The sequence below is a fragment of the Salvia splendens genome, unplaced genomic scaffold (genome assembly GCF_004379255.2).
Source record: "Salvia splendens isolate huo1 unplaced genomic scaffold, SspV2 ctg1074, whole genome shotgun sequence".
In the NCBI taxonomy this organism is placed as follows: domain Eukaryota; kingdom Viridiplantae; phylum Streptophyta; class Magnoliopsida; order Lamiales; family Lamiaceae; genus Salvia; species Salvia splendens.
In genome coordinates this window covers 791-18,389 of record NW_024598619.1, presented here as the reverse complement: position 1 = coordinate 18,389, position 17,599 = coordinate 791, and the positions used below count along the sequence as shown (strand labels likewise).

Below are 17,599 nucleotides of genomic sequence, written 5' to 3'. Positions count from 1 at the left end.
TACTCGCTAATTATTTATTCTATATGGAGTACTATTACATATGCGTTTGTTACATGTATTTGGTACTATAAAAAAATAATAACGCCATATATATATAAATTTAGATCAAATAAACTGAGACGAAGAAGAAGGTTGTGTAACAAAAATCCATAAGTATGTTCCGGCCGCCGCCGCTGCCCATTTTCCGGACCACAAAGTGTCCCAACATATCCACCGTCTCCACCAAATTCTCGCGGCAAAGGAAAACTCCGTGCAGACGCTCTCCACCTCTTCTCGTCATCTCATGCACGAACACATGCGTCCCTCCTCCTCCTCCTTCGCCGCCTCTAGTCCTCGCCATAACCCCGCGGAGAATATCGAGGCCATCCTCCCCGGCGTATCCGGCGAGTACCCCGACGGCCCGTCGATCACGATGACGTCCCACCCGACGTCGTACATGTAGTTGGGGAGGTCGTTCACCGCCAGCTGGCAGTCGGAGTAGAGCAGGTTCTGCAGCGGTCGGCACTCTCCGTCTACCCTCTCTTGAAGTCTCGATCAGACTGCGAAGGTCCCGTACTTTGGTGCTGAACCGGACGTCGTAGGCCTCCACCCACGGGTGCCGCTTCTCGAACCTTAATTATTCACAAATTAAATCGCAACTAACTACTAAACCACTCTATCAATCCTAAGATTGAACTGAGATCCAATTGGCACCTCTTTCAGAATATCAATTTTGGGATGGAATTGTATGATACCTGGTGACACCGAAGGCGTACTCGTCGACGAAGACGGTGCGGCCGCGGTGGTTGAGGGAGTTCCAAAGGAGGGACTCTTGGGTGAGGCCGAAGACGAGGAGGTTGCACGGCGCCGAGCAGCCACGGAGGACGGAGTAAACAGAGTGTATTTCGGCGGGGGACATGGTAGGGGTGGCGTTGGCGGAGGCGTAGTAGAGGAGGGCGTCGGAGATAGGGTCAGGCAGCGGCGATGGGCGGCGGCGGTGGTGTCTCTTGTGGCGATGAAGCTGAAGAGGAAGGTGAATGTGAAGAGGAGGAAGAGGGCGACCACGGTGACGCGAATGCGGCTGCCGCTTTTGTAGGGGTGGAGGAGTGGGAATTTTCCGGCGGTCTTCATCGGAAGCACATAAGTCTTTTTTATTTCAATTGTGACATATATATTTGATGTGCATGATATTTAAAAATTGCAAACTTATAGTTCTTCATTTGATTAGATACGAGAATTTAATTTTTGGTATGGCATTAATTAAGTAATAAGACGTGCGGAGGACTTACTAGGGATTGTGTCTCCCAATTTTGGTGGCACATCCCTTGTCTCATTATTTATTTTAGTTGGAGTATGTTTTATTGAATTTCAGTAGTTAGGATTTATGATTTTAATTATTATATTCAGTTCCCATTTCTAATTAAAAATATTTATTTTGGTTGTAATAGGAAATTTACATTTTAGAATTCTTAGCTACGAAAAAATGTAACTACATCAAATCAAGCTTGAAACTCATAAAGTATTCATATTATTTCCTCTTTATTGTTATATAATAACATAACTAATAACAAAATTGATTTATAATTTAATTCAATTGAATTTAAAATTTAAGGATATTATGTATATGTTCGATTTATTTACATTTATCATTATTCATAATTTTAAACTCTAATTACATTTATAATAGAATTAAAGTTCAATGCGACTTTGCGAGTCAATCTTACACACTTAATAACTATATTCCTTTTTTTACGATGTTGATCTTGATTGGATTTAATTTTGTATTCCTAACATAATATGGAGGTTTAGTGGTCATATAATTGATGCCTGATGGAGTAATTAACTGACCGTTATATATAGATTGAATACCTCTTTTATTTATTATTTTCATGCTTTAGGGGAACAAATGTCTTCAACGAAATTAATACTACATTCGATATTTAAAGCAGATAGTAGACTATCAAAATCTCATTGTGGTATTATAAAGAGCCACCTAAAGCCATCGTAATCACAATCACATTATCTGAATATTACAATACTAATTCTGATTAGCAATAATATGGAAATTCATAACAAAGTGCATATTCAACCTCAACATTCAATAAGTTGCGACTGAGTGTAGGATCTCATGATGCTAAAGAAACTCGCAAATGCGTAAGAATGAGCCATTTGATGTTTTAGTGTCGTTCGGCTAAACATCAAAATGAAACACTACTTTATTGGTAAGACACTTCTCTTTCAACCAAGTTCGAAAGTTTGAGTCACTATAATCACAATGATTAATAAGGAATCATTAATAATCATCTTTACGACTCTGACTTAATGTGAATAGTGGTAAGTAGTATGTCATGTTGCAATTGTAACTTGACCAAGTGATTTAATAATTCGGATCCATATATGGAAGTATTCCTGAAATTGGGAGTAGAAGAAGACATGCATGTATTCATAGAAAACAATAATATCGATGTTTAAATATGAAAGTAGAGAAGTCACAATCTCATTGATATCATAATAAAGTGAGCCAATGCTTCATACGCCACCGCCACTCGTTAACATTAATTTTTAATAAAATCATAGATAGTATACATCAAACCCTTAATTTTACGAGTTATGTGATTAATTGTCATTACATAATCCATCAATTGTATTTTTTTTTTATCATATATCGCCATTGTCAATCAAGCATAATTAGAAATATGATTTCTTGTAGAAACATTTTGTTCAAAATTTCAGAACAAAATTCAGGGCAATCTTATCTTACATTCTAACAAAATACAAACTTACAATACATAGTACTACCTCTAAGATTAACATAATTGAATAGTGAAACTAATTGAATATCACATCTACACTACCACAGGTGAAATGTCAGATTAAATTAACCGATTAAGAAATACTTTAATAATGGTAATATCATCCTTATTTTAACCTAATTTAGCATTAAAATGATTGAATATAAAAATATTTATGCAGCATACATTTAGGACCACCGTAACAATGTACTAACATTATACAGTAAAAAATTGGGATACAGAAAGTCAACCTATTGATCTCAATCTCACTACAATTCTGAATATTATGAAATTAGGGAAACAGTGATTGTTGTATGCTAATAATTTTCCCCCCAAAAAAGTAGCCTAATAAATGTCTATTAGAACAGCATAAGGGCAGCAGAAGCCCATGAGGACACAGAAAGTCTACCTATTGATCTCAATCTCACTACAATTCTGGATTCTCACCACCACCACATGCAAACAAGAATACGAAATCTAAATATACAAGCTGGGCAAGAATGAAGTACTCGGTTTTGGGGCGCGACCAATACATATACATTATACATATTACCTCATTGTGCCATATTCACTGCAGCTGTCCTTTTATGGAGTAATCAGCCACTACATCACAAAGAGTACCACTTCAGTTCAACCAGTAATATGGCTAGAGAATCAAGGACGTGTACGTGTTAATTTCACTCATGCTTAGAGCAACCAGCGCTGAAGAGTGATCACATTTCCTCGGCAGCCTGCTTTATCTGAAGAGCCGCCCTGACAACATCTCCCCTGGTAATAATACCAATCTATCACATGGCAAAATTCAAATTGTAAGAATTGCATTCAGCTGATTTTAGTATATTGGGCCAATGCTGTAAGTTGAGTAGAATCACATTACCAGCTTTCCTTCAATGTCTACTACAGGTAACCGGCGATACTTTGTTTTAAGCAACAACCTGCATCATATCAGCATCACATTATTCCTTTGAATGATTGAATCTGAGCTTGTAGATTGATTCACACAAACTGACCAGTTCTGTAGTTAGTGTTGGCTATAGAAAAACTAACATTTTGAGGTAATTTTTAGATCAACAGATTTACAATTGTTGTATATTTAAGAAAATGGTCAAAATACCTCGCTGCATCCTCAAGATTGGTGTTTTCACGCACAACTAGGGGGGAAGGAGTCATTACGTCACCAACAACCTTCCCATTAGTTTTACTGAGTAACTTCTGAACTTCATTAAATGTCTGCATAAATAGAATATTAGAAACTCAAAGACAGGCCAAGTAAAATAGTGAGGATGCTTTACATTGATCAAGGAAATTAATAGATTCAAGTGCTATCGACAACTGGAAACAAATTTGATCGAGGAGACTAATAGATTCATGAAAGAAAAGTTTATACATACTTTCCAAGTGCTACCGACAACTGGAAACAAATTTGTACTATCTTGTTCACCACCACCTAATTTTGATCAATGAGAAACAGAACAAAAATTATAAGCAATGAGTAATAAGGAACTCTACTTGATAATAGCTATGTTGGTTTAGCCCCTGGAAATAGAAGGAAAGTACAAAAATATGTTAAACTTAATAAATAATATACCGAAAGGAAAAAACAATCTAGTTTACATATCTTATAGTCCCTCAGCACCTGGGCATATAAACAATGCACAGTGCTGATAATTGCTGCTATAAATGTGTCCTTTTTCTTACATAATCTTAGGTTTGGTGACTAATAAACAGATCTTCCAATTCTAATGGAGTTGTCAGTATGTTCTAGTTTCTGTGTGATTCACTCTTTTCAGTGTGATTCATTCTTCTTGATGACTTTTATGTTTTTTGTTATATAATATGTTAGATAATAAGTATCTCACATCGGTTATGTGACCACTTAGTCTCTTGTACTATATATATGTGCTTTTATGACGTAATGAAATATACCTACTTCTTTTCTCTACTATGTCTACTTCTTTACATATCTCTATGTTTTATTGTTCTACATTTTTCATTTTCTTCCTTTTCAAACTCATGAATGGAGGGAAAACAAGTCAATATCTGCGATGACTACCTAATAAACTGAGTAACCAGCTTTAACAGGTAGATGTTGTACATTCGTACTAAAAACTGAGTTTCTATCCTTAGAGGTGCAACTTAGCAAAAATACAAGAATATTAAATTGGTTTCACAAATCCAATGGTACCTGAGATGGAGTCAAGTGCCAACAAATCATAGTCGGAAACCACACCGACCTGTAACACCATCACACAGTTGGTCAAGATTTATGATGAACGGCCACCAAAGTCATTACTACTAGAAGGTAGGAAAAGTGAGATTTATGTTGCTCTCTAGAATGCAAAAACATAATCATACAAGATACGTAGCATTACCAACTTCCAATCATCATCAACCACAGGAAATCCAGTAACTCTTTTCTCCACAAGGGTGTCCAAAGCTGGGAAATAATTAAGAGAGTGGCCAAAAAAATGAGCTAATTGAGAAATTCTCAAACCCAAAAGTGTATAAATAAAGAAAAAAAAAGTAAGATGAAACGATAAGAAATACCTTCATCGACAGTAGTTGTTGGCCTTACAACATGCAATTGCTCTTTTCTTGTCATAAACTCACCTACATTGTAGGTTCTCTCTCTTGCCTGAAAGATTTAAATGCATGTTTAGGAAAGGTGAAGTTTGGTTATACTTGTGCTTGGGTGGTGGGGTACTCCATAAGATAATCCACCAGACCACCACATACTTAGATGGATCTAATAATTTTGAGTTCGTTTGATCATCTAATCCTACAAATATTCAATCACAAGCATTGTCAATGTAATATGGAGTATCGCCCAAAGTAGACGCCCCCTCAGTATATCCATACAGTTGCGGTGTCCCCGGATTGCTCCAAAAAAATGGGTTGAGAACTACAACATGGTTATATTGGCCACATGGATAAACTAAGGATGACAAAGCAGTTAATATTATGAAAATTCATGGGTATTGGAGGTTTATAGATGGCAAAAACTCCTAATAATTAAAGCATTTCATGTTTTTGTTAACTCTACTAGATGCGAACAAATTTTAAGCATAACCATACTCCTATTTTGCAGAGTTCAGGCACGTCATAGATACAGTCCAGATACAAAACCTCATAGGTATTTAATTAAATTATGTGTGTAACGATCTTCATCACTAGCTCTAATACACCTAATATAGTAGTACTACATCATTAGAGCTTTGATTACTTAAAAACCCTCGTATTTTTACTTTCAATTACGAAAATATAGGCAATAAGTAGCCAAATTCCAAGACAGAAGCGCGGCGATTACTTACGGGAGCCGAATTGGTGGCGCCGGCGGTGGCGAGAAGCAGGCGTCGTGATTCAGGCCGCCTCCGTTTGCTGGTGGAAATAGTAACCGACGGATTGGGGAGGGGAGAGCGAGTGTAGCAGGTAAGGACGCAGAGTAATCTGCGGCCGTGAACGAGTGGATCTGCTGCTGAAAGTGAAAAAACAGAGGGAAATTGTGCGAAAATAATGGAATCCATGGATGTGGAGAGGTGATGGAAAAAAGCAACAGAGAGATGTAGAAAGAAATCAGATATTTTCCAGATCTTGCCTGTATCTTATTTGGAGTACTTACAACGCTCAAGCAAGTTGGGTGCGCGATTAAGGACTTGTTTGGCAGAAATCAACGGGTAATGATGTTTCCCGGCAAAATTTGTCTAGTTTCTTAAATTAAATAATTTGAAAACTATAATTAACAATAATAAAATAGGGAAAAAAATCATTAAAGAATGACGCCATCAACCTTTTCTCAATAATTCTTAAGAGCACTACATAGTGTAAAATGTAAATAGTGTAATGCGCACAGTTTTTTTTATTACTCCCTCCGTCCCGGACTACTCGCACATTTCCTTTTCGGCACGGAGATTAAGGAATGAGTATATAACAAAGTCAACAATTGCAGCTGTAGGTGATAATTTTTACTAAAATGGGAAGAGTGCAAATAACTTGGGACGCCCAGAAAGGAAATAAGTGCAAGTAGTCCGTGACGGAGGGAGTACTATTAATTTCTGTTATCCCTTTGAGCCTATCGCCAAACAAGCCCCGAATATGCTAGCAATTTAGGCGGTACTGTACAACTGTTTAAACGAGTGGTTCAGAATTAACTTCTAGTTCATTTCATTTACAAATTGATGCAAACTACCAAAATCAAATGAAGCAAGTAGATTGGATTTGTTGGTTGCGATAAAGGATGTGTATTTAGTGAATTTATAGTACTATGTATTGTCTTATATTGTTAAACTCCAGTTTAATTGAGATAGATAAATAAACAATACTAAATTGCTTATAGGATCATAATCGACATGTCTACACACGAATTCTTCTTTATTATGTACTATCTCCGTCACACATTAAGCGTCACATTTCACTTTTATCATAAATGGTAAGTAAACCTCACATTCCACTAACCAATTCTACTCATATTTTATTATAAAACTAATATATATAAGTGAGACTCATAATCCACTAACTTATTCAACTCACTTTTCTTTACATTTCTTAAAATTCGTATCCATATTAAATGTGGCGCTTAATGTGGGACGAATGTAGTAATATTTTATTACTCATTCCATCACACTTAAAATGTTCACATTTCTTTTTTAGTTTGTCTCATTTAAAATACTCATTTTCTATATTTAAAAATAAACATTTCTATCCTTCCTTCCCATTAAAATATTCAACTAACTTTTTCCTTATAGTTAATCCACATTGTGATCTACTCACAAAATATATAGTAGTAAGTGCTCTTCCATATTTTACGAGTTTACAATGACAACGTTTTTTTGTTCTTCTTAGAGCATCTCCAATAGCGGACGTCCGGTCGGACGTGCGCGACGGGCGACCGGGACGTCCGCCATTGTGGCAGGGGAGGTCGGATACGGACGTCCCGTGAGGACGTCGGGTGTCCTCGGACGTCGGCGCGACGGGCGGGCGGACGTCCGCCATTGTGGCGTGGGTCGGACGTCCGGGTCGGACGTCGGCGCGACGGGCGGGAGGACGTCCACCATTGCGGGAAGTCCTAGTGGGAAGGGCGATGGGAAGGGCGGATTGTGAAGGGGATGTCCTAGTGACGTGACAGTGGGATAGGAAGTCCTAGTGACGTGACGGGAGGTATTTTCGGGATGTCCTAGTGGATGTCCGAGTAGGACATCCGCCCACTGGAGATGCTCTTACATGAGTGATATTTAACTACTATAAAAAATATACTCCTCCACAAGGAAGTTTGTACGACTACGAACAATTTATTCTGCTTCGTATGCTTGTGCTTATAAATTATGGAGTGATATTGTACTTCAACATATTTCATTTAATTTTTAGTACTACCATATTTAGTAAGCATATCTCAAACTTTACTAAAATTCATATTTTCATTAATTTTTCATGTAATTTTTATATTTTTAAAAATGCATACCAATCTCATTGAGCCCATCCGCAATGGCGCCTAGCGCACCGCCTAGCCGAGCGTCGGCGCTAGGCGGTCCATTGCAACCACCCAGCGGATTTCGGAATTAAAAACCGCCGAGCGCTCGGCGGTTTTGCGGCGCTAGGCGGTGCGCTGGGCGATCCGCTCGGCGCTATTGCAGCGCCCGGATCGCCTAGCGCACCGCCGAGTGGATTTTTTTACTTTCGAAACACTATATCTACGCGGTTTGCACGTCATTTTCATTCGCACCACTTGTTTTAACGAGTACTCTCTCTATCTTAATTTCTGTACAAGATTAACACCGAGAAATGGAGAACACCAACGAAGGTACTCCAGTGACGAGCGGGTCTCAAACTCCCCCGGTACCCGTGGGAGGTGGATGGGGTCCGATGCCAGGGTACTACATTATGTACCCGTGGCAGGGGATGATGCCCGGGATGGCAGCCGGGGGAAATATTCCCGGGATGGCAGCTGGGGGGGGTATGCCGGCGTGGCAGGGGATACCGGGGATGCAACCCGGTATGCAGATGATGTCGGGGTGGGCGCCCGGGATGCAGATGATGCCGGGGGGGCGCCCAGGATGCAGATGATGCCGCGGGGGGAGGGGGGACTGCGATGCAGCCCCCGACAGGGGGGTACCGGTGACGCAGGGGACGCCAGGGGAGGGGGAGGTCTATCGCCCCAGTTTTGATTTTTCGACTGCTTCTTCGCACACATCGACCCCAACGGATGTGCAGTTCACGCAATTTGATGTTTTTTCCTTAGAGGAGTTGGTGTTTGATATCCTCGAAGTTCCGGATACTCCCGTTCAAACGGGGTGAGCAGTGCAGGGTCGTGGCGCACCAAAGAAAAAGGGCAAGGGGAAGAAGGTCGGGGAGTCGTCGCAGCCGGGTGAGGACGACGGCTCGGTACGAAGAAGGTGGACGGATGCGGAGAACGTCGCGCTGTCCAAGGCGTGGGTGAGTGTTTGCGACGATCCTCTCGTTTCTAACAACCAGAGGATCATCAACTTGTGGGGCAAGATAGCAGCAGCCGATTTTGTCCGGATGGGAGGCGACGCAACGGGGAGGATTGCCGGAACGGGTGGGACCGAATCAGGGCTGTCGTCTCCCGATTTTCTGGTTTGTACGCCAACGACCTCCGAATGCAGAGCAGTGGCCAAACGGAGGAAGACTGCAGGAGGATAGCGGAGAAAGCCTTCCCCCAGCCCGGGTTGTATAAGGACTTCACCTACTGGAACTGCTATCTTGTGCTGAACGACTCCGAAGTTCCGAGTAGGTGTCTACGCTGGCTGGCTGAAGAAGCAACGACTGAACTATACCGGTGATTTCAGCGGCAGCAGCGGTGGTTCCCACGACCTCCCTGAGACGGCCCAGGAGGTCCCGACCCCTCGTTCGTTCGCTCGCCGAACTCGCCCGGTTGGACACAAGCGGGCTCAACGGGAGGCGAGGGGGGCAGCCGGGGGTTCACAGGAGGTCCAGTCGGCATCCTCCCTTGGCCAATCCACAGCGGATCTCAAATTCTTCGCGCGTCAACAAACGCGCAATCAGATGGTCAAGACGATGGCCGAATGACGGGCGGCGGTGGACCCCGTGGAGAAGAGTTTGCTTCAAACATTGTTCCTGAGCATGCATGAGGATTTGGAGGCGGCACGGAGGGAGACCGGTGGGAGTATAGGCGGCGACAGAGGCGGCGGCGATGGCGGCTACAGCGACGGAGTAGTGAATTATTGTACTTTTTTTAATTATTGTACTTTTTAAAAATTATTGTACTTTTTAAAATTTTAATTGTATTATTAATGTTTCTCGTATATATCTCGTAAATTAAATTCGTATATTGTGTGATTGTTAATTATTTTATTTTTATATAATTGTTATTAGTGATGTGGCTAGTGATGTGACTAGGCTATGACTGAGCTATTTGTTTGTTTTGATGATGTGGCAGGAGAATTTTTAGTGTTGATGATATCATCGGAGGAGTTTGTGGCTAAGCTATGACTGAACTATTCCTGGTCTATTCCTTGGCGTGGATGGCCTGATAATGAGATCACAGGGAATATTATTTTGTTGACTAAATTCGTCCTACTAACGATTTATACAGACAATTAATAGTCGTAAAGTTGACTATTGCACAGTTCAACTTTCCAGCTAATTAAGAAAAAGAAAGAATCAGCCCGCACGGGCTTAACTCAGTTGGTTCCTGGGTGGTAGATTGTCCCTAAGCAGACAGGATCGAATGCTGGCAGCCGCAGTGTGAGAGTTTCACCACTGTGGTGGCTCCTTGTGTGCTGGTTACCAGTGTAAGTTCCTCCCACCTAATGGGCCGCTGAGGTACCGTGTTTGAACCCCTCCATAGCGATGTCGGGCCGGGTTATGGGGGCGCATGGGGTGAGCGAATCACCTTTTGTCCCTAAGAAAAAGAAAGAATCCTTTTCCTAAAAAAAAAAAAATCCTTTTCCTGCTGTCGACGTAATCTCGGACAACCAACATTGGCCCAACACACCTCATCGACGGCTGAGATTTACGGTTTTTGAGTGCACGCAGCGCATCCCTCACCCCTCACACAATATAAGTACCGCCGCCCAAACTTGGCGCATTTGCCCTTCACATTTATCCCCATTTTTACCCATCTTATCGGCGTCGGCGCCGCCCGCGTTGCTGGCGGTGATCGTGTCTCTCCGTCGGATCTCCGACCTATGAACCCTTCCCTCTCCTCTCTCTATTGAAAACACCCAAAAAAAACAAAAAAAATAGAGAAAATCAAATCCAGTGAAAAAACCCCTAAATTCTTAGTTCTATTTTCTTCTCGCTTTCGGTCTACTTGTTGAAGAATTTTTCTGATTTACATTCCAGTGAATTTGATAATAAGAAGAGGAGAGGGAAGTTACAGAGAAAATCCAAAAAAATCTGAAAAATTAAAAGGAAAAAAAAACTGCTCGTTTCCTTTTCTCCCGATTTCGTTTCGTTTTTTTGTGAAGTTGAGATGGCCGCCAGGTTCAGATGCAGTCTCAGGTTCCGGTGGTGAATGCGGCGGCGGCTTCTGGTGGCGCGCCGTTCGTGACCTCGCTGTACGTTGGCGATCTCGAAGTCAACGTGACTGATTCTCAGCTCTACAATCTGTTCAGCAATATGGGAGATGTGGTATCGGTTAGGGTCTGTAGGGATTTAACCAGCCGGCGCTCGCTAGGATACGGATACGTCAACTTTGGCAACTCTCAGGATAGTATGTATCAACTCTGCTTTTCTACAATTTAATGATGAATTTTTTATGATTAATTTTCCACTGATAAAATTTTGAAATGAAAATTGTAAATTACTGAAAGGTTTTCCTTTTTCTGAAGATAAGCCTCTCTAAGTATGCTGTTTTATGCCGTATATTGTAAGCTTAATCGTTTGATTTTTATGTTTTCATGTTGATTGTATTGGATAATTTGATTGTTGACCTGAAGGAATAAGTCTGATGAAGGCGGGACTGTACTTTCCATTAGAGTCTAATTTTAGATTTTTGATGAGCATGACATCTATATCCATATTTAGGAATGTGTAATATAGTTGGGACATACATAATTTGGATGTCTGTTTGTTTCACGCCCAAAACCTAAATAGCCCTAATTTACTTTTTGTCTTGCTTAAGGCTGGACAAAAAAGATCTAAAGTTTCAAGCCTAACTGTGCTATTTCTTTCCATTTATTTTCCTCTCTTTTGTGGTGTAGCCGAAAGGGCACTGATGGAGCTGAACTTCACTCCACTCAATGGCAAACCCATTAGGGTTATGTATTCTCATCGAGACCCTAGTGTGCGCCGTAGTGGCAATGGAAATATATTTATCAAGGTATTGTTTTCTGTCTCTTTCAAAAGTTCAGTTGGATGTATGATGTGCATGTGTCATGGTCTTGCAGTTTAAAATAGAAACTTCCTTGGAGCCTTCTCTTTATTTTGATATAAATTTTCTGAGCAGAATTTGGACAAGGATATTGACCACAAAGCTCTGCACGAGACATTTTCTTCTTTTGGTTCCATCCTCTCATGCAAAGTAGCAACTAATTCTTCTGGCCAGTCATTAGGCTATGGCTTTGTGCAATATGCCACTGAAGAATCCGCTCAGAAAGCTATTGAGAAGCTTAATGGAATGTTATTGAATGGAAAACAAGTTTATGTCGGACCTTTTGTCCGCAAGCAAGAAAGAGAGATGGAAGTAGACAAGACGAAATTCACTAATGTGTTTGTCAAAAATATATATGAAACAACAACTGAAGAAGATCTTCAGAAGATGTTTGGTGAATTTGGGCAAATTACCAGTGTAGTTGTGATGAGAAATGATGATGGAACTTCCAAATGTTTTGGATTTGTCAACTTTGAAGATGCAGATGATGCTGGCAGAGCTGTTGACACTTTAAATGGTATAAAAATTGATAACAAGGAACTGTATGTTGGTAGAGCCCAGAAAAAATCTGAGAGGGAGGTACAACTTAAGAACCAATTTGAGCAGAGTTTGAAGGAAGCTGTTGACAAATCACAGGGTTCCAACCTGTATGTTAAGAATCTGGATGATAGCATCAATGATGATCAGCTTAAGGAGTTATTCGCTTCATATGGTTCAATAACATCTTGCAAGGTTCGTTGATCCTGCATGTCATGATTTTCAGCCCTCATCATAGTCAACATCTTATGGGCCTATAACTTACCAGACCTGCTATGATATTTTCAGGTTATGCGGGACCCAAAGGGAATTAGCAGAGGTTCTGGGTTTGTTGCATTTTCATCACCTGAAGAGGCTGCCAGAGCTGTGAGCCCATCTCCATTCATTCTACCAGCTTCGCCTTCTAAACTGTTTATCTCTTAATGGAGGAAGCTTTTGTTATTATTAATGTTGTTACTATTTTTTGTATTTCAGCTCTCTGAAATGAATGGCAAGATGATTGCTAGCAAACCTCTTTATGTTGCACTTGCTCAGAGGAAAGAAGATAGAAGAGCACAACTACAGGTCTGTTATTTACTTCAATAGTTCAATATATGGAAAAACCTGTTGATGTGAAATCAAAGCATATGGCTGAAGAGTGACATGGTCTGGGTGTTCTGACAACAGTTGCAACCACTTGTTTTCTCCACATTTCTCTTACTCTTCCTTAATTTTCTTTTCTCCAAGCGCCATTGGTTTGGTTTATTGAGCATAAATGATTTTCAAGTTGTATCATCGTACAGTATGTAATATATATGCTGATCTCCATCATGACTTCATCCAGGCTCAATTTTCTCAAATGAGGCCAATTACAATGGCACCTACTGTGGCTCCTCGTATGCCAATGTATACGCCTGGTGGTCCTGGTCTAGGGCAACAGATATTCTATGGTCAAGCTCCACCTGCAATGATTCCTCCTCAGGTAATAGTTTTCTTGACCTGCTATTTTGTGTCTATTGTGGAATCAGATTCCAAATGTTGAGATAATTTCTTGTAAACAGGTCTTTTGTACAGAGTACTTTTGAAACGGAACAGTTTTCTTGCTTGTATCAATTTATTCCAACCAATGTGTCTTGTCTTTTTGTAATGACACAGTTTTATCCTAGATTATGAATGATCAGTGGTAACTCATTACTGTAAGTACTCCTAATGTGTTCTAATACTTGTTTTTTTTTTATTTCAGCCTGGATTTGGATATCAACAGCAGCTTGTACCTGGTATGAGGCCTGGTGGGCCTCTCATGCCAAATATGTTTGTCCCTATGGTTCAACCGGGTCAGCAAGGTCCACATCCTGGTGGAAGGAGAGGTAATGCTGGGCCAATGCAACATGGCCCTCAGCCTGTTCCCGTAATGCAACAGCAGGTCTGTGGGTGGCATTTCGACTCTTGTCCTCTTCCATTTTTCATTTTCAAACGTATTTGTGTGCTAAAGTATTCCTTGCACGCAGATGGTTCCTAGAGGACGTGGCATGCCTGATCCTATGCAAGGTATGGCAGGAGGCATGCTTCCTGTCCCATATGAAATGGGTGGCTTGCCATTGCGTGATGCAGGAATCTCTCAGCCAGTTCCTATCGGGGCTCTGGCATCTGCACTTGCAAATGCTTCTCCCAGTGAACAAAGGACGGTAAGCATTTACTTATGCACGAACTACAAGCTGTCTTTAACCTAGAGGTCTCCCCAGTACTTATTCTGCCATTCATTCTTTTATACCTGCTGTGATCATCTTATGTTCCTAAAAATTCAATTTGAGGATGTAATAGAGAATTAATACATTAATGTTGTAAACACCAGATGTTGGGAGAGAATCTGTACCCACTTGTTGAACAACTGAAGCCAGAGACGGCAGCCAAGGTTACTGGAATGCTACTGGAAATGGACCAGACAGAGGTTCTGCACTTGTTGGAGTCACCAGAAGCTCTTAAAGCGAAGGTTGCAGAGGCAATGGAGGTGCTGAGGAGTGTGTCCCAGCAGCAGAGCGGCTCTCCAGCTGAGCAGCTGGCTACATTGTCATTGAATGAGTGATCTCATGTTGGAATCGTGTCCTACTAAATTGTTGAACGGCACACAGTTGATGTTTTCATTTCTGAGGATTTTCAAACTTGCTGGCATGATGCATTTGGCTTTGGAGATATTGTTTGTTCTGGTATTCTGTGAAACCTAATTTAAACCTTGTGCTTTGGATATTGATCGTTTTTCTTTGATTCGATTTATTGTTCCATTCTCCGCCCCCCAAAAATAGGTCTAATTTGTGGTAGTGTCTATGAACATAAATTATAGTCGTAGGTCTGATGAATTTGAACAACTAATTAGTATCGTTATATTTTAGGTATGCCTACGGAAACGACATTTTATCAAGATTTTTCTTAAATTAATTTACAGACTATTTGCTTTGGTTAGGCGCTGGTAAAATTCGCTTGCTAAATTAGAATAATATTCTCTATCGATTCCAAACATGATTTTATTCATGCAAAAACTAGCAAATTGTTGAATGCTTTTGAATTGTTTCACTCATGCGCTATTATGTTCTAATCGCCAGAAATTTGAAGTTATGGGACAATTATGAAAGTATGATAAGTTATGATTTAATTATCTAATTTTGTAAGTTGTGGGATTGACAACCAGAAGTCAACAAAAAGTTATGATTTGATTGATAATTTTCCCTTTTAAAATGCTTAATTTTGCTTTCCGACATTTCCACCTTCCTCATTCTCTCGTCATATTTCTTTCTCTCAATCAATTAGATGTCATCTTTTGTCTTCCTAGATTCAGAAACAGAAACTTCTCATCTCCTGCTTCTTTCTCTCTGGCATCACTCTTGTTATCTAGTAGTACAGGGTGAGTGTTACGGGCTCAATTCTCACATCGGTTGTGAGAACAACTGATGTGGGGTATATAGACAAAATGGACTATAGTAGTACAGGGTGAGTGTTACGGGCTCAATTCCCACATCGGTTGTGAGAACAACTGATGTGGGGTATATAGACAAAATGGACTCTCTCTCCTAACAGACTAATTTTTTGGGATGAGTTCTCTTGTTTGGTCTGAATCAGTGAGGCTTTCCGAAATTGCAAGTTCAAGAGATGTATGAACCTAATTTATGATATGGGATTTGATTACATACATTAAACACTAGTTGTTTGTAGCCTCAACAGAAACACTTTGCTAGAGTTTTGGGGTCTGGGATAATATCTTTGGCAACCAGGATTTGCAGGTCCACCATTCCTGCATAACTCACCATATGCATTGTGATTGCCTACACCACACAATCAAAAGATCTTGTGTTATGTTTATGCAAGTCATACATCTATGTTGAATTGAGAATGTTTACATGTGGTAGGCTGCTTGAAGTAACCCTTATGCGCTTCACAGGGTTGCTCGCGATCAGGATTCGTTCAGTAGGGCCGACGACATTTGATATAGTGAAAGTTGTATTGCAAAAGGATCCTGTAGTTGAGAAGGCAAGCAACCTACCATCCAAGCAAGAGAAAACATGAAATGATTAATCCTCATCTTTTTAAGTTTATGTTCCTTTTTCAACAAGTAAACTGAACTCACTTTTGGCCCAAAAAGAGACATGAGTAAGTTGCCAATGCTGTAGGAGAAGGGCCTTCCAATGAAAGCTTTTTCGAGTCGATCATAGCTTCGGATCTCTTGACAAACTGGATTGGATCCGAACCTCCTCTGTGGTAATAAACAGGTAGCAGAAGCATCCCGAATTTGTTGCCCCAGCGCGTTCCAGAATCGCCATCCATCAGCTTCGATATGTCCTGCAATCCTGACCGTGGCCTCAAATTCACCATTGCAAGACCAGTGAGCCGAAGCCCCTCGGGCAGAGCTACACAACACCAATATTTAGTTTTTTGTAACACATGTTGGGAAAGGTGTTAGAAGTGAAACATGATTGATCATGTTTTACCTTTGGATGATCTCATGTCCAAGTAGCGTGACATGCCGCATGTTAGTACCCCGAAAAGAACATCGTTATGGTCTGCACCAAACATACATTGCTATCTCATTATTAAACAAGATTTGAGTTATCAACTTCGATTAAATTCCTACTTTCACATGTAGTATATAACATGCCATTATTTTGGATCAATTCTCAGGAGTCAAAACTCAAGAAATGTGCACAAATTCAATGGAATTTCAGTTCGAGAGATGCCTAGATGGCTAGATCCTTAAATCATGCTTATCATCCCCTTTATATCAATGTCATGTATATGTGTGTACAAAATGATACTGTATAATTTTAATTTTACACATAACAAGAAAGTCTTTGGGTCAAAAGCCATCTTTAAATGAAGCAATATTCCCTTTATATCAATGTCAATTGTCATGTATATGTGTAAAAATTATAACATGACAAGAAAGTCTTGAGTCAACTATTTTCAGCCATCAATTACCACGTCCATCTTTTTCACTTTGAAAAAGGCTATATGCGTTGGACTTTGGTGTTTATTTTATGGTAAAAGCATATGGTTATGTAGTATTAAAACCACAACACAATGTAGAGTAGTCTAAAACTCAATCCATACTTAGCACACAACAATCATCTCAAAATAAGAAAGTGAGTACCCAAATTAGACACAGTTTTTGTATATAGACTATGTAAAAGAAAAAAAGATTGTATAAATTTTTCGGCTATATATCAAATCCAGTTTCACCAAAAACTTTCACCATTGAGAACGAATAAAAAATTTATAATATTTTCATGCTGATTTTCAAAAAAGTTGCAAAACTTTATGATTTTTCCTGCCATTAGGCCCTAAATTAAACGACCATCAAGTGGCTTTTCATTTTGAAGATGGACACTCATGGTGGTTTGCATATTTATTATTGTTCGTGAAAATTGGCCCCCGTGTTAATAATTTAAATCGTGGATGTTTTTCTAAATCAAGTAGT

At 40.1% G+C, this 17,599-nt stretch overlaps 2 protein-coding genes and 2 pseudogenes across 2 annotated transcripts; 1 reads left to right on the top strand and 3 right to left on the bottom strand.

Moving 5' to 3' along the window:
- Window positions 1-100: 100 nt before the first annotated feature.
- On the bottom strand, window positions 101-1,110 carry LOC121788550 (annotated as a pseudogene).
- Window positions 1,111-2,958: 1,848 nt separating this feature from the next.
- LOC121788554 (CBS domain-containing protein CBSX1, chloroplastic-like) lies at window positions 2,959-6,396 on the bottom strand. Its single transcript, XM_042187200.1, has 8 exons — window positions 6,083-6,396; window positions 5,319-5,406; window positions 5,144-5,208; window positions 4,957-5,005; window positions 4,163-4,218; window positions 3,886-4,001; window positions 3,649-3,706; window positions 2,959-3,556 (listed from the first exon to the last, which is right to left on the bottom strand). Exons 1-8 carry the CDS (start codon window positions 6,293-6,295, stop codon window positions 3,485-3,487), a joined length of 717 nt encoding a protein of 238 aa, XP_042043134.1. The 5' UTR covers window positions 6,296-6,396; the 3' UTR covers window positions 2,959-3,484.
- A 4,815-nt stretch (window positions 6,397-11,211) lies between these two features.
- On the top strand, window positions 11,212-14,880 carry LOC121788552 (polyadenylate-binding protein 8-like). Its single transcript, XM_042187199.1, has 9 exons — window positions 11,212-11,460; window positions 11,951-12,069; window positions 12,196-12,852; window positions 12,946-13,023; window positions 13,132-13,221; window positions 13,481-13,618; window positions 13,880-14,059; window positions 14,145-14,321; window positions 14,489-14,880. The coding sequence occupies exons 1-9, from the start codon at window positions 11,238-11,240 to the stop codon at window positions 14,717-14,719; spliced, it is 1,893 nt and encodes a 630-aa protein (XP_042043133.1). The 5' UTR covers window positions 11,212-11,237; the 3' UTR covers window positions 14,720-14,880.
- Window positions 14,881-15,762: 882 nt separating this feature from the next.
- LOC121788551 lies at window positions 15,763-16,685 on the bottom strand (annotated as a pseudogene).
- Between the last annotated feature and the right edge of the window lie 914 nt (window positions 16,686-17,599).

Bases quoted from the DNA above. Each gene is read 5' to 3' on its own strand.
- LOC121788554 (XM_042187200.1), bottom strand. From the start codon at position 6,295: ATGGATTCCATTATTTTCGCACAATTTCCCTCTGTTTTTTCACTTTCA. The intron at 5,006-5,143 runs GTAATGCTACGT...ATGGTGTTACAG, and splicing joins TTGATGATGATTGGAAGTTG to GTCGGTGTGGTTTCCGACTA. The intron at 3,707-3,885 runs GTATTTTGACCA...GATATGATGCAG, and splicing joins AATCTTGAGGATGCAGCGAG to GTTGTTGCTTAAAACAAAGT.
- LOC121788552 (XM_042187199.1), top strand. From the start codon at position 11,238: ATGCAGTCTCAGGTTCCGGTGGTGAATGCGGCGGCGGCTTCTGGTGGC. The intron at 12,853-12,945 runs GTTCGTTGATCC...TGATATTTTCAG, and splicing joins GTTCAATAACATCTTGCAAG to GTTATGCGGGACCCAAAGGG. The intron at 13,222-13,480 runs GTCTGTTATTTA...GACTTCATCCAG, and splicing joins ATAGAAGAGCACAACTACAG to GCTCAATTTTCTCAAATGAG.